General features: G+C 36.6%; 2 protein-coding genes across 2 annotated transcripts in view; both read right to left on the bottom strand.

The window, feature by feature from the left end:
- LOC107661193 (unconventional myosin-Ic) overlaps window positions 1-4,474 on the bottom strand; it is a 26,312-nt gene extending 21,838 nt beyond the window's left edge. The window contains exon 1 of the mRNA XM_016450672.1: window positions 4,196-4,474. The gene's annotated coding sequence lies outside the window, so the exon portion shown is untranslated. The remainder of the gene's footprint in view (window positions 1-4,195) is intronic.
- Window positions 4,475-5,718: 1,244 nt separating this feature from the next.
- LOC107661242 (zinc finger protein ubi-d4-like) overlaps window positions 5,719-14,062 on the bottom strand; it is a 26,960-nt gene continuing 18,616 nt past the window's right edge. The window contains exon 8 of the mRNA XM_016450742.1: window positions 5,719-5,749. Within this exon, the coding sequence (XP_016306228.1) occupies window positions 5,719-5,749 (31 nt within the window). The remainder of the gene's footprint in view (window positions 5,750-14,062) is intronic.

Below are 14,062 nucleotides of genomic sequence, written 5' to 3'. Positions count from 1 at the left end.
GCAAAGGGAAGAAAAATGTGACCTAACGGGAAATTTTGTCTGAAATACTTAATATTAACTTTTTGGTGTATTGAACGGTTGTATTTTCTCAGATATTTAATCATTATCGCACTCTTACTGTTGTACTGTATATACTTTAGTATAAGCACAACTATGATGATTTCCAGCGGTCAAATTAAAACCTTGCTGATATTCAGTACAAGAGAAAGACTACAAGTGTAAAATACTGACAAAAAAACAATATCAAGTTTCAAGAATTCTCACTCTATTCACATCTTGTATTTTGAAAATCATATTGGGCTGTGTTTAGCCAAACCATCCATTTGTCATACAACTGGAAACACTTGGCTTATGTAGAGGAGGCCTGACTGACATACGATCTCATTAACCATATTTATAGGGCGAGTGGAAAACAGGAAGGAGAACGGAAGACAAGATTTTAATGAATCCAGCATGCCACTTATAATACGGATACAGAGGGTGTGCACTTTCATAATCTCCAATTCAAATTTAATGCAAAACTACTCATGGATACCAATGAGCTGTTCATGCATATTGCCAGCTGAAGGGCTGAATGAATTATTCACAGCATCAGACATAGCAAACACATAGCAGTGATGGACATGGTGACCATGGTAGTAGACAACAAACACACATAAACACACCCCCACACATCTAGTACATAATTAATCCGGTGATGAACACATGATAAAGACAAACTCAAACCAGCCCCCTTCAGGCTCATGCAATGCCCTTTCAAACTCACACATAAACAAACAGTTTGTGTGTGTTCTGTAAGATCACTTCAGAGTCACTGTCTGTTTTTTGCTTCAGTATGGTTTGGCATTTCCCTTCTCTACATCAACAATTGGACCTTTCATTAAAAAGCAAACATGCACACATACGAGAACACATGTACAAACATCCTGTACTGACCACCTTTGTTGCTGCTTCATCACATCACTTATCACTCAAAAAACAGACCTCTAACACACTGACACACATAAAACACAAATATTTTCTGGCACTCATTGAAGTGAACATTACACATTTAACTGAAAGCATCTCTGAGCAGACATGGCATCTTTGTATGTTTGCTGTGCAAATCAGTTCAGAATCACTGTACAGTCTGAAACACGGACTAAACAAAACAGCTGCAAAGGTTGGGATCTGTCTTCAGTCACAAGACCACACAGAAGTAATGCTGTAATGGATTGCAAGTACAGTGAATTTGAGTAGAATTTTTCAAGGAATTTCACTTTTGTGGATGTTCCTAAATAGACATACCTTTATTTAATTAATTGCCAGTAAACTATTTTGTCTCCTTGCTAATTAAAGATACATGTTAAAGGAATAGTTCACCTAAAATGAACATTCTGTTATTATTTACTTACCTTCATGTCATGCCAAAACTGTATGATACAAAAGAAGATATTTTGAAAAATGTTTCAGCCGTTTTTGTTCAAACAATGAAAGACAGGGGGGTCCAAAAGACCACTGTATTGTATGGGGAAAAAAACACAGACTATTTTGAGACCCACAGAAGAAATAAAGTTATACAGGTTTGGAACAACATGAGAGTGAGTAAATGATGAAAGAGTTTTCATTTTTAGGTAAACAATCCCTTTAAGGTAAACAGTTAAGATGCTGGATTCTTTATCAAGCCTTTGTGCAGTTTGGAACAGCTTCAATCCCAGAGACACCTTGATGAATTACTTCCTCTGAATAATGTAAACAGTCTAATTTATCAAATCACTATGGCAGATCATTCTTGCAAGCAGTACTCTCTAAAGCAGGAGAACAGTCTTATTTTTCTTCTACTTGACCCAGCATGCATGGATGAGTATTAATGCTTGTTTATAGTGATACTGTGTGCAAAGGCTCCCTGCATTAACCGTTTCATGGAGCCAATTTCACCCCATACCACTCTGTTCCAAAGTGAAACTGCTATAATTTGGGACTTGGGAATGAACACATGGCCCCTGGTAATTTCATTGGCCCTGACTGGAACAGAACAATGCAGAAATACACTGTTGCAAGAGTTGCAAATGTGATACATTCCCTTAAACAGCACCGTGCATGTTGATGGCAAAACATGCTTTCTCTGACTATAAAGAAGGACATTGATAATAATACTTCCCAGGTATGTTCTAATGCAATATTCAAGTTACATTTCAGAGTACACACATATATTTTACTTTAGTGTTGTTTATGATTTTGATGAAGCTAATAGGGTTCTGCTTTTATTATTAGGCAAATAGCTGCCTGCAGGTGTCACCAACCTGTCACTGAAGTGAACTTGCTCAACAAACTATGCAATTCCTTGCCTCACACTGAGAAGATGTAACAGCTGGAATTAGTCCTATACGTTTTGCTTGGAGTGACATACAAGATGAGAACTCCCGTTCAGAGATGCTTTCGTTGGTTACCAGGATAATAGTCATAAAATGACTAAAAAAAGTATCACACACAGTTGCTATACCTACCGTTTCCATTGTAATAATCGTCAATGCTATCTGAATTTGGGAATAATCAGCACTGAAGTTAACTGAAAAATCATTAGACCAGCTACGATAGACAAAGAAACGAGAGAGAAGTAGACTGAAACTGAGACAAGGACACATATGTGTAATGTAATCACTGAAGCTTAGTTTGGGCTGCAAACACATAATGCAACAGGTTAACATTTGAAACACACTGAGATCTAAAATGACTGTTACAGACAGTTTTGTAACAGTTGTCTAGAGGTAATGAAGTACACTCACAGAAAAACAGGAACAAAAGCTGTCACTGGGGCGGTACCCTTTCAAAAAGTACATACCATTTTTACCCCAATGGGTGCATATAAGTACCTTGAAAGTACTCATTAGTACCCAAAGTGTACATATCAGTGCCTAAATGGTAAATATTAGCACCTTTTAAAAGGGTAACAATCTAGTGACAGCTTTTGTACCTTTTTTTATGAGACTGTACATCATTGCTTTAAGCAGTGTAAACTGTGTGTAAATTAAAATGTAAATAACTGATGAAAATGCTTTTCATATTCGGTTTATCTAAAAAAAAGAGTGGGGGGGGGGTGCTATAGGTGTTTCTTCGACAATGCACATGTTTGTGGACTTTTAGACAATTCTAGACAAAGCAGTTAAAACACTTCACATTCTCACTAGTTCATTTAATTTGACAACTAAAATGTTTTAACAGTGGACATGCACAAGAGATTTCTGTCACTTTTTTTCTGGTTTCCACCACAATGTCATTTTCACCACATTTCAAATGATGTATTGTTTTTTGTAAAATTCTGTGGTGAAATTACATTTTATACATCTTTATAATAAAATAGCCGACTCAGGCTAAGGCTAGTGTCAAAACTAGCATTTTTTGTATCCTAAATACATTCTCTTCACTGATGCTATACTTTGGAAAAATAATATGTAGGTAAAATTGTTTACGGTAGTGGAAATGAGATGCCACAACTTAATGAAAAAAATTGAAAAAAAAATATATAAATAATTTCTACATAACAAGTATCAAAATGGTTTATGGTTATTTCACTATAAATCTATACATGAAATCCATTTTGAGATATGAAGCAAAATAAGTTTGCAAGGCAGCTTTAATGGGGGAAAAAGTGAAATCTGATTGAAACCAAATCTCTACAACATAAAAATGCCTAAAGGTGAAGAAGCACCCATACACATTACAGGAGGTGTAACGTAATAACATATTATTCTGCTTTTTGACATTTGAGTTTGTATAGTACATTATTAGGATTTTCTTTCTTTTTTTTCATGACGTTAATTACACATTCTTGAAGAAGAGGCATTTGAGCACAACAAGCTATATGCTTTTTCTTCTTTTATGAGGACATCAAATCGTGTAATTCACACCTCAACAAAAGTTTGGGGTTGCCTTAAATTAATGCGATTCTATAGATTTGGTGAAACATAATTGAACCTAATTAAATAAAGTTGTAATTACTGTTCACTCCTAATTACTTATACCACAAGACGTTTAGAAATAAGAGAAAGCTAGCGGGCCGCATGGAGCGCGAGACACGGTTGAGACTCAAACTGACAGCCGTCTAACTACATTTTGTTAAAAGGGAGAATTCGTCGAATTCAGGGAGCATGCAAAACTAAAGTCTCTAGATGAGCTGGAAAGATTACTAGATACATTTAGGAGCCATTTGTCTTACCTGTAAGTTTTCCGATCTGGTTTCAAAAGCACAACAGCCTCAGGTCCACCTAAAGGTCACGCTCGCGCTGTGCAGGTAGCACGCTTCGCTTCAGTGAGGCTTCACGGGCATCACATGTCATTCCTGTAGACAGGTGTAGAGCACAGCCCACCTGTGGCGCGAGCACATACTGACTCAATAGAAAAAAGAGGAATAAGACAAACAGAGACAATTTGTTCATAAGCAATCTAAATATTCCATGACCAGGACTAGCGTGACCGGTGGGCGGGAGCCGTTCTGGAATTCCTGTCCCGCAGATGAGCGGTTAAAACAATGGGAAAGTGCCGAGGGTCGCACACATCCCACAAAATAATTGTTTTCTCAGATGCTTTCCCATTTTCAGTCCAGCCCCTGTTGCGCCCCATAACATTCAAAGGACTAAAACGTTCCGTTAAAACGTAGAGGGGAATGGTCTACTGCATTGATAACTGTAGTAGGGTGAATTCGGGTAATCTGGGACATTGGGTAATCTGGGACACCTAAACTCCAGTGTGTTTATTTCCTGTTCTAACAAAATTTAGTCAACAGGATTTTTACTATAATTTTAGCATAGATGTCATGTGACTGAAATCACATAACTTCATTGGGGTGATTCCACAGAAAGGGGCGGGGCACTTGTCAATCAAGAAGCTCCCCTGGGAATTGCATGACAAGGTCAGTGACATAGGATTCTGACTAGGGATATGCCGGTATCAAATTTTCATGTTGCGATTAATTGCTAATGCATTTATATCACGGTATGCGGTGTTATCACGGTATTGACCTTAGTTTTTAACAAAAAGTGCTGTCATAATACAGTGTAACAGGTTTAATAACTTTTTTCTTATCACACACACACACACACACACACACACACACACACACAAAGATTTGTGGCTTGCTGCTTGGCTTGTAGTTTCTGTATGCATGGATCAGAACATTTAGGCTACATTTACATTTAATCATTTAGCAGGAACTTTTATCCAAAGTGACTTACAAATGAGGAGAACAATAGAAGCAATCAGACCAACAAGAGAGCAACAGTATACAAATTATGTGACAAGTCTTGGAAGTTTAAAAAAAAAAAAAATTTGAAAAAAAAAAAAACCAAATAGAACAGAACAGGTAAGTGCTAGTATTAACTGGTCAGGTGCTGACCAGTCTTTATAAGTTTTTTGAAAATGGCTAAAGACTAGGACGCATACTGTTCAAACTTTTCCTTAACTGATCATTATTTTTTGAAATAGCAGATTTTGGGGAACATACTAACACCAGCACATTTGATCAAACATACAGCAGTGCCTGCCTATATCAAGACATCCATCTACCGCTCCTAAACAGCTTTTCTCACCCCTGCAATGGGCACTGTACAAGTGACAACCTATTAAAAACTAAAGGAAACACTGTAAAATTTTTATCTTAGGGCTTGCGTGACCAGCCTCACAACTGTCAAGCCTCTTTTAACAGACAAAACACAGACATAAGCATACGTTTATTTACATTTCTCACTTCTTTCCCTTTTGCTCCCATCTCTTCCTTGTAATGTTCATGTGGACTTTCACGTCCATCTTCACTCAGCAACAGAAACTTACTGTCGTTTACCCAGACTACAATAAGGCATCTGTTAACAACTAATAGTCTTGATTGGAAATACATATTCTTTAAAAAATAATAAAAAGAAAACTTTCATTAATGCATAGGGGAGAGTGAGATAAGATGAACCAGTGTTTAACGTGTATAACAGTGCACAGTTTCTAAGTGACCCGATATTCATTGTAGGAGCCCATTATATACCATTATGTGATTAAAAGAAGTAGATGGGATTTGCTAAAAACTTTTTGTTCTTTCCATATAAGAGTAAGGTAAAATAATGAACATAATAACAACAACATAAAATAAAATATCAACAAACATATGATTTGGCTAAAGATTAAACTAATTACTTAAACAGGCACCTTTTCCCAAAATGGGAGACAGATTCTCAAGAGATGGTGGTTCAGCTTTCAGCATTATCATTCTCTCATATATATGATATTTTTTTCATATACTTCACAATTAAAGAATAAGGAAGAAAAAAAAATGAGTTGGTGACTTGGTCCTAAGGATCTTTATGACCAGTTGTGTGAAGTACCATTACATTGGCTTGATTGAGAATTTTAGGGCAAATGGACCCGATAGCTTGGGGGAAAAAACAAGGGTGCCCTTGGCAAGTGAAATCTCCTCTTTCAATGAAATTATGAATTATTTTTTATGTTCCACAAACATATGAAAAAATCTGACCATTACACGACCAGGAAACTGCAAGGAGGAAGTAACACGTCATACTCCTTTTTGGTTGGAATGGTGAACAGATACATGAGGATGCCTGTTCTCAATATTAAGGAAATGGGATTGAATTTTTCCCATGTTTGTTGATGGAAAGAATATCTTTAATAAAATAATTTTAAAAAGTGTTACTTGGTTTACAACAGATGGCTTAATGATATAAATGCTTCCTTAGAATGTCAGTGTAGCAATATATAATTGGGTATATTGGTTTTATCCCTCATTTCTCCCGTCCTAGGGCACCTTAATTAAAGTGGCAAATCTTACCTCACTCTCCTCTAATTAATAAATGAGCTGTTCATGTGTTTGTATTCTGCTACAACAGCACAGCAGAAGTGAGTTGGCGTGAGAAAGAGAGGTGATTACTGATTAACTACAAAGGTGTATTCTGTAATGAGTCTATAAAGGCAAACAATATTAATCTATGTAGTCTAATGGTCACACCCAGAGTGTCCCATTAAACGATAAGAGAGGAAATTAAAAATTGTGAAAATGAAAAACTGTGAATTGCAAATTTGTTTTACATAAAACAAGCTGATAGACTGTTTGCTAAGTATACAATGAACAGGTTTAATGCATTACTTTCCTCTCAGCTGTACGGTATTATCAGTTTACGTCACAATTCTGTCCAAATCAAAAACTCACAAAACCAAATGTCTTAAACTACATAAATGAAACAAAACGCATCTTCAAATGACTACACGACTTACTGACTGATCAAATGTCTCGAAATTAAACCATTCTAGACTGTTGAAGTAAAGAATTGTATCATTATCGGGTTATGCTGTTTCTCTTTAAATCTGTTTGTGCATTGTACAGCTACCTCACAAACTCTCATGGACGGTGTACATGTATTAACCCATCACTGAGAGGAATCCCAGGTTATATGTACATCAAGTATAATGTATAAATAGAGAGAGAAAAACAGTGTGGCTCACAATTGTTGTAATACACCATATTCTTGTTTATTATAAATGAGAGTGAATGGTCGCCAGCCCATCAGCGTTCAGAGCTTCTTTGAGGTAAACATGAAGAGAGGTGTCTGCACATTGTCAACGGGGCTTTGAGAATGAACAGTTAGCAGCCTCTCATTCAGTATTTACACATATTATTACAGTCGCCTATTTCCGCTGCTGCAGCTCAGGTCCTCCAGCCAGAAGAGCACACATTGTCACCTCTTGCCAGACGAGGTGGAGGAGCCAGTGGGCTACCATGTTATGATGAACTACTATAACTATTTTCTATTACAAGAATTTCCTACAAGTCAAACACAACCATGGAAGTAGCTGTTGTTTGAGTACTGGGATTGATCAAAGTATTCCCAGTGGAATCAGGGATAATCATGCATCATCCTACAGTGGACACATGGAAAAATCGGATAAATATACATCTTATGACCTCAAATGTACAATTTAAAGGTAACGGCAGGTTACCAAAAAGGTAAGTGTCGGTATGTTAATGATGTTGTCAATATTGTTATTTCATGGCCACTGCTATTTAAAATTGAATTATATTAAGACTTTCTGGAGATTTTCAGGTTAAACTCAGGCCATATAACCTGTAAATCAGCATTTTCTAATAAAAGTTTGCTGTATTTGCATCTACGGGAAAGTCATGCACCCGGCAAATTGTCTATAATATAACTATAAAAAGATGATTAGAGAATCCAAAAAGAAATGGATGAATTGTACTTGTGTTAATGGTGCACATTCACATTTAACCTGGAAATTTATACACAAATTGACCATGTACCATGAAACTGCCGGAATCTTCGTAAGTCTTAATAAAAATGTTAAACCGCAAAAGCCAAAAAAAAAAAAAAAAGAAAGCAAACAATCTCTGCATAGTGTCAATGAACATGACAAACAACTATTTTAAAAATGTTTTAGAAACAACTGAAAACAAATAAATGTAGACTGAAATATTATAATTTGCACAATACAATTATTTTAACTAGAATTATCCATTTAGTTTAAATTCAGATATACTCAGCATCATTACATTGTCCATGTAAACATGAGGCAGAAACATTACCTTTTGAGATTTTTCAATACTTTCCTATTGTGCATTGCAAAATGAAGTTACATGAAATGTTCTGAAATGTCTGAATATTATCAAAGTTATTCCTGCTATTAAAATACATCCCATCTCATAAACCATATCACATACACTGCTGTTCAAAAATTTGGTATCAGTAAGATTTTAAATGTTTTTAAAGAAGTTTCTTATGCTCATCAAGGCTGCATTTATTTAATCACAAAATGCAGAAAAAACAGTAACATTGTGAAATATTATTGCAATCTAAAGTAAAGGTTTTCTGTTTTAGTATACTTTAAAATATAATTTATTCCTGTGATGCAAAGCTGAATTTTCTTCAGCATTTACTCCAGTCTTCAGTGTCTCATGATCCTTCAGAAATCATTCTAATATGCCGATTTATTATAAATGTTGGAAACAGTTGTGCTGCTGAATGTTTTTTTTTTTTAACCTGTGATACTATTTTCAGGTTTCTTTGATGAATAAAGAAAAAAAAAATTAATAAAAAAAAAACAGCATTCATTTAAAATACACATCTTTTGTAAATACTCTACCATTCAAAGGTTTGGGGTCAGTAATTTTTTTTTTCTGTTCCCAAAATCGATAATAAATTGTCATGTGACAATGAAGACTAGAGTAATGGCTGATGAAAATTCAGATTTGCATCACAGGAATAAATTATATAAGTATATAATAGAAATATACTTATAAAGTATAATGGAAAGTTTTTTTTACTATTAATAGAAAGCTCACTGGTAAAGAGTAAAACTGGTTATTAATTACATATAAGAAGAGGTCTGACTAACCAATTAAAATTATAGTGCTATCAAACAGTCATCATCTCAAAAGGCTTGAGAAAGTAATTTACTGAAGGTGCTTTAAAAAAAAATTAAACTTGCCTTCCTGTCTTTCTTATCTGAATACAGAGCCACAGAGCACCCCTAGTGTTCATAATCAGTAATGCACGAGACACTTTCTGGTTTTGCCCTGAAGAATGCATTTGGCCCTTCAAGGATCTGATGTCGTGTCTCCCCTGGGAACATGAACCACACTTGCATCTCACAAGCAGCAAACCTTACCACGAATCCTCATCAGGAATGGGAGGTGGTTCTGATTGTGCTTGTGACTGGGCCTCTTTCTCTTATTACCATACTGGGCAACTCCTTGGTGCTCATCTCCATCCGAGTCAACAGTCAGCTACAGACCATCAGTAACTACTATCTTCTGAGTCTGGCGGTGGCAGACCTGATCTTGGGTACAGTGTCAATGAACCTATATACTGCATACATAATCATGGGCCGCTGGACACTGGGACATCTAGCTTGTGATCTGTGGTTGACACTTGACTATGTAGCGAGCAACGCCTCAGTAATGAACCTGCTGGTCATAAGCTTTGACAGATACTTCTCAGTCACACGACCGCTGACTTATCGAACAAAGCGAACTCCGAAGACAGCAGCTGCATTGATCGCTCTTGCATGGGTGGTATCGTTTGTGCTATGGGGACCCGCTATCTTGTTTTGGCCTCATGTGGTGGGACGACCATCTGGGGCTGAAGCCCAGGCCTGTTCTATCCCGTTCTTGAAGGTTCCTCCGCTTACATACGGTACTGCAATCGCTGCATTCTACCTACCCATCACTATCATGATTATTCTGTACTGGCGAATTTATTGGGAAATCGAGAACAGGGCAAAAGGACTTGCTGGTTTTGTTGGATCTGTGAGAAACACTAGAGATATTCTGCATGGGTTGGACAAACAATCAGTGCACCAAACCAGTACCAAGAGCAACCTTAGTCGCTCAAAGGAAACAAATTCCAGAAAGGGACCAGGCAAAGCCAAAGGAAAGTCAGTTGGGTGTTTCAATTCAACAAGAAACAAAATGGCAGCCATTTTGCAGAAGTCAGCTCATGAGAGTTACAAGGAGTCTTACAGCAACAGTAGCTGGAACATTGAAGATGAGGATGATAGCGCCTTGTCCTCTTCAACAGACGAGGAACATGAGCAGAACATCAAGGCAAGAGCAGCTTCATCCAATCCAACTGCAATCGAGTTGAAGGATCTCCAAAGTAGATCAGAGGATACCAAGGGTGTGCAAGAGCTCTCATCAGCTCAGCGTCCCACCAGACAGTCCCACTTAAAACCACCCCAAAAATCAGACCACAGCATTTGCCACCAGCTCAGAGTTAAACATCGCATCAATATGATCATTAAAGAGAAAAAAGCAGCTCGGACACTAAGTGCTATCTTGTTGGCTTTCATCCTCACGTGGACACCATACAACATCATGGTTTTGGCTTCCATTTCATACTGTGTACCTGAAAAGCTCTGGCAGCTGGGATACTGGCTGTGTTACATAAACAGCACCGTCAACCCCATGTGCTATGCCCTCTGCAATGAGTCTTTCCGGGTCACCTTCAAGGCACTGCTACTTTGTCGCCGTGGAGATAAACGAAAATGGGACACAAACAGCTTGAATCGCCATGCCTCTGTGAGGCAAAATACACCTTGTAGTAACATGACATCTTTATGATTTGTCATTCTGCAGCATGGGTGCTTTTAATTGCTCAATGATCCAGATACAGTGCTTCAGTTGGCAGACACTTTTTTTTCCTAGGGAACAACACAGTGTTTGTTTTAACTCTTAATATGACTTAATCAGCATTTACTTCTATATTTGTATGACTACATTTGTGTGTGCCTCTGCTTTTACACATTACACTGCCACTGTGCAAAACTGCTTGATTCTGAATCTTGTCAGACACTGATGAGAAGTTACTTAGCCTTTTGGTTTCTATGTCTTTGGCTACATCAAAAGTTGAAGTAGTACTTTGTTCAGATCCAACAAAAGTAAAAATTAATTGTATTATCTGAAATTGTTGTTATTTGAAATTGCCTTATGTATAGACCCAATGAGTATAGGAAAACATTTAGCAGCCACTTGACAACAATATTGAAAAATTCTTCTGATGCCACTTTAAACGTGCTTATTCAATAATACTTTCCAAATTGCAAGGAATATCAATTTTGTAAATAGCAGAAATACATGTTTAGAGTAGTGGTTCTCAACCAAGGGACTGGGGGCCCACAAGGACCTGAAGATGACTTAAAAAGTTTTAAAACAAGCTTTAAAATAAGCTCAAACCAAACATCAAGATATTTCTTAATTCACACCCCAATGTCTGAAATTTTAATTTAATTTTAATTCTAATTATTTTAGTTGTGTAATTTAATCTATGGACACTCCTAATTTCAGTAAATTAAAAAGGGGATGTACCCACTGAATGTAAATGTACACAGCACAAGTTAACAAGAAGTGATGAACACAACATATATGGTCTGTGAGTTTTATTTTTCTTGGGAAAAAGAAGTGTACCATACACCAAAAAAAAAAAAAAAAAATTAAAAGTAAAATAAATGGCCACTTTCTCTCTAGATAAACGGTGCAGTTTTTAGAAAGATTCAGGAAAAACTGTTATATTTTCTAATTGTTTTAATAATAGTTAGTTGGCTGATACCATAAAGCTAAATTATGAAATTTCCCATAATCCTTTACTATGCTGGTACTGTGAGAGTACAACAGAGTGAGTGTAAGCTAAATGTTATGTGTTATGTATAAATGACCATGTAAGGTAAACATGCAGTAACTAAACTGAGAAAAATAAAACATTGATAAGATCCTGTACATGTTATGAATGCCATGAGCAATAATTAATGTATCAGTATCTGATACAAGCCTAAACGTTTATGGAGGTCTGCAGTTATTTAGAAACTGAAGACTTACAAGAGTACACAGAACTCGTCTCAGGTCAATTCATTTCTTCATTCAGTATACATTTACAAAGAACAGGGTTAAAAGAGCCAACTGCATGCAGTGCTCCAGATTTATTCTTTAAACAAAGGGAGTTTTGGCTGGATTGCGGAGGTAAATGGCAATAGAAGACAGGAAAATAGGGGAACATTTGAAGCAGGCTGTATATCTGCCTCAGCTTGCTCTAGGAAGTCAAACTAAGCTTTGGAAAATTTAGCAAATACCACACTTCACATCTGTGTTGTATTGGATTTAGCACTGGGTCACTTGAACAACCTCTCTGTCTTCACTACCATAATTCAATCCCTAATTAAAGGGACAGCTCAGGCAAAAAAATGAAAATTCTGTCACCATTTACTCATCCGCATGCCATTCAAAACCTGAATGACTTACTTTCTTCTGTAGAACGCTAAAGAAGATATTTTGAAGAATGTTGGGAACCAAACATTTTTTTTCCCATACAATGGGAGTAAATGGTGACCAAGACAAGACATTTCCTGTTCCACAGATGAAAGTTTTACCGGTTTGTGAGTAAATGACAGAATTTCATTTTTGTGTGAATTATCACTTTAAAGGATGACAATATTTCCAGTTTTATTACAGTTAAACGGCACACATCTGATGCCAAAAAGGATTAAAATCAGTCTCTCGGTTAAACTGTACTAAAATAGATTTACTGGCTAACCAACCATGTGGCGCTCACAGTCATTCTGACATCTCTATTCCTCAGTGGTGGTTTCTGGGTATTGCTGGGTATTTTTTTTCCCCCAGAAAAACTGTAACGCTGTTATTTAAAGAGCAGGTCATAAGGGCTTTCGAAAAATATCTCTTTTGCAGTTTGTAAGGTAGCTATCCTTCAATGTAAACAGTCTGCAAAGTTGTTAATCAAAAAAAGTGCATGATAAATAAAGATATTGTCTCTCAAAAGAAAGAGTCGACTCAGAATCGCCTTAACGAGTCGTTATATTTTAGAATCTTCTGCCTGTTACCGATCTACGTCACTGGGTAACACATTAGCATAATCCCCGCCTGCCCACGAAATACGAACACTCTCTGTGTCGAGAAGATGCTATGTTCCCCGATACCACAGCAATACAATTCAAACCTTTTGTTGTGCTCTCATTTTACCGAGGACTGCTTCTCTAATCTTGCCTTTTATCTTTGTTGGCTTCTAATCTTCTTTATTTGGACCAACAACCATCTCCGAACCACAACCTGTAAGTACGATTGATTCTTTATGTGTACATTTTCAATTGAGTGCTCAAAATATCAAGTTTTTGTGCTAATATGTGATGTACACCTAGTGCAGCTTTAGGTTTCCAGGTAAAGCACGATATTACTGTCTTACTGAAATAGTTCTGATAATTCGCTGTGAACCCACTATTTCCTAAGAATGTGTCGATTAATGTAGACTGTCGTTGTTCTAATTACTTCGTTTAATAATAAAGAATGTAGTGTAGCGCACAGACTTTATAATCATTGTGAAAGTGCTGTTTATGTAGTTATAGGGTTATAACTACATAACTGGTGCGCATGTGATATAGCTGTTCTGCGTAATAATTAAAGGTTAAGACATGGAGCGTCTTTTGTCTGTCATTCTTCAGACATTACAGTAGACATATTTTGGTTTTCAAACTGTATTGTTTCATCAGTTAGTCACGTTAGCACTCGGCTAAC

The sequence above is a fragment of the Sinocyclocheilus anshuiensis genome, unplaced genomic scaffold (genome assembly GCF_001515605.1).
Source record: "Sinocyclocheilus anshuiensis isolate Anshui unplaced genomic scaffold, SAMN03320099.WGS_v1.1 scaffold1365, whole genome shotgun sequence".
NCBI classification, from domain to species: domain Eukaryota; kingdom Metazoa; phylum Chordata; class Actinopteri; order Cypriniformes; family Cyprinidae; genus Sinocyclocheilus; species Sinocyclocheilus anshuiensis.
Note: the sequence above shows the minus strand (reverse complement) of the source record. Positions and strands in the feature narration are given on the sequence as shown.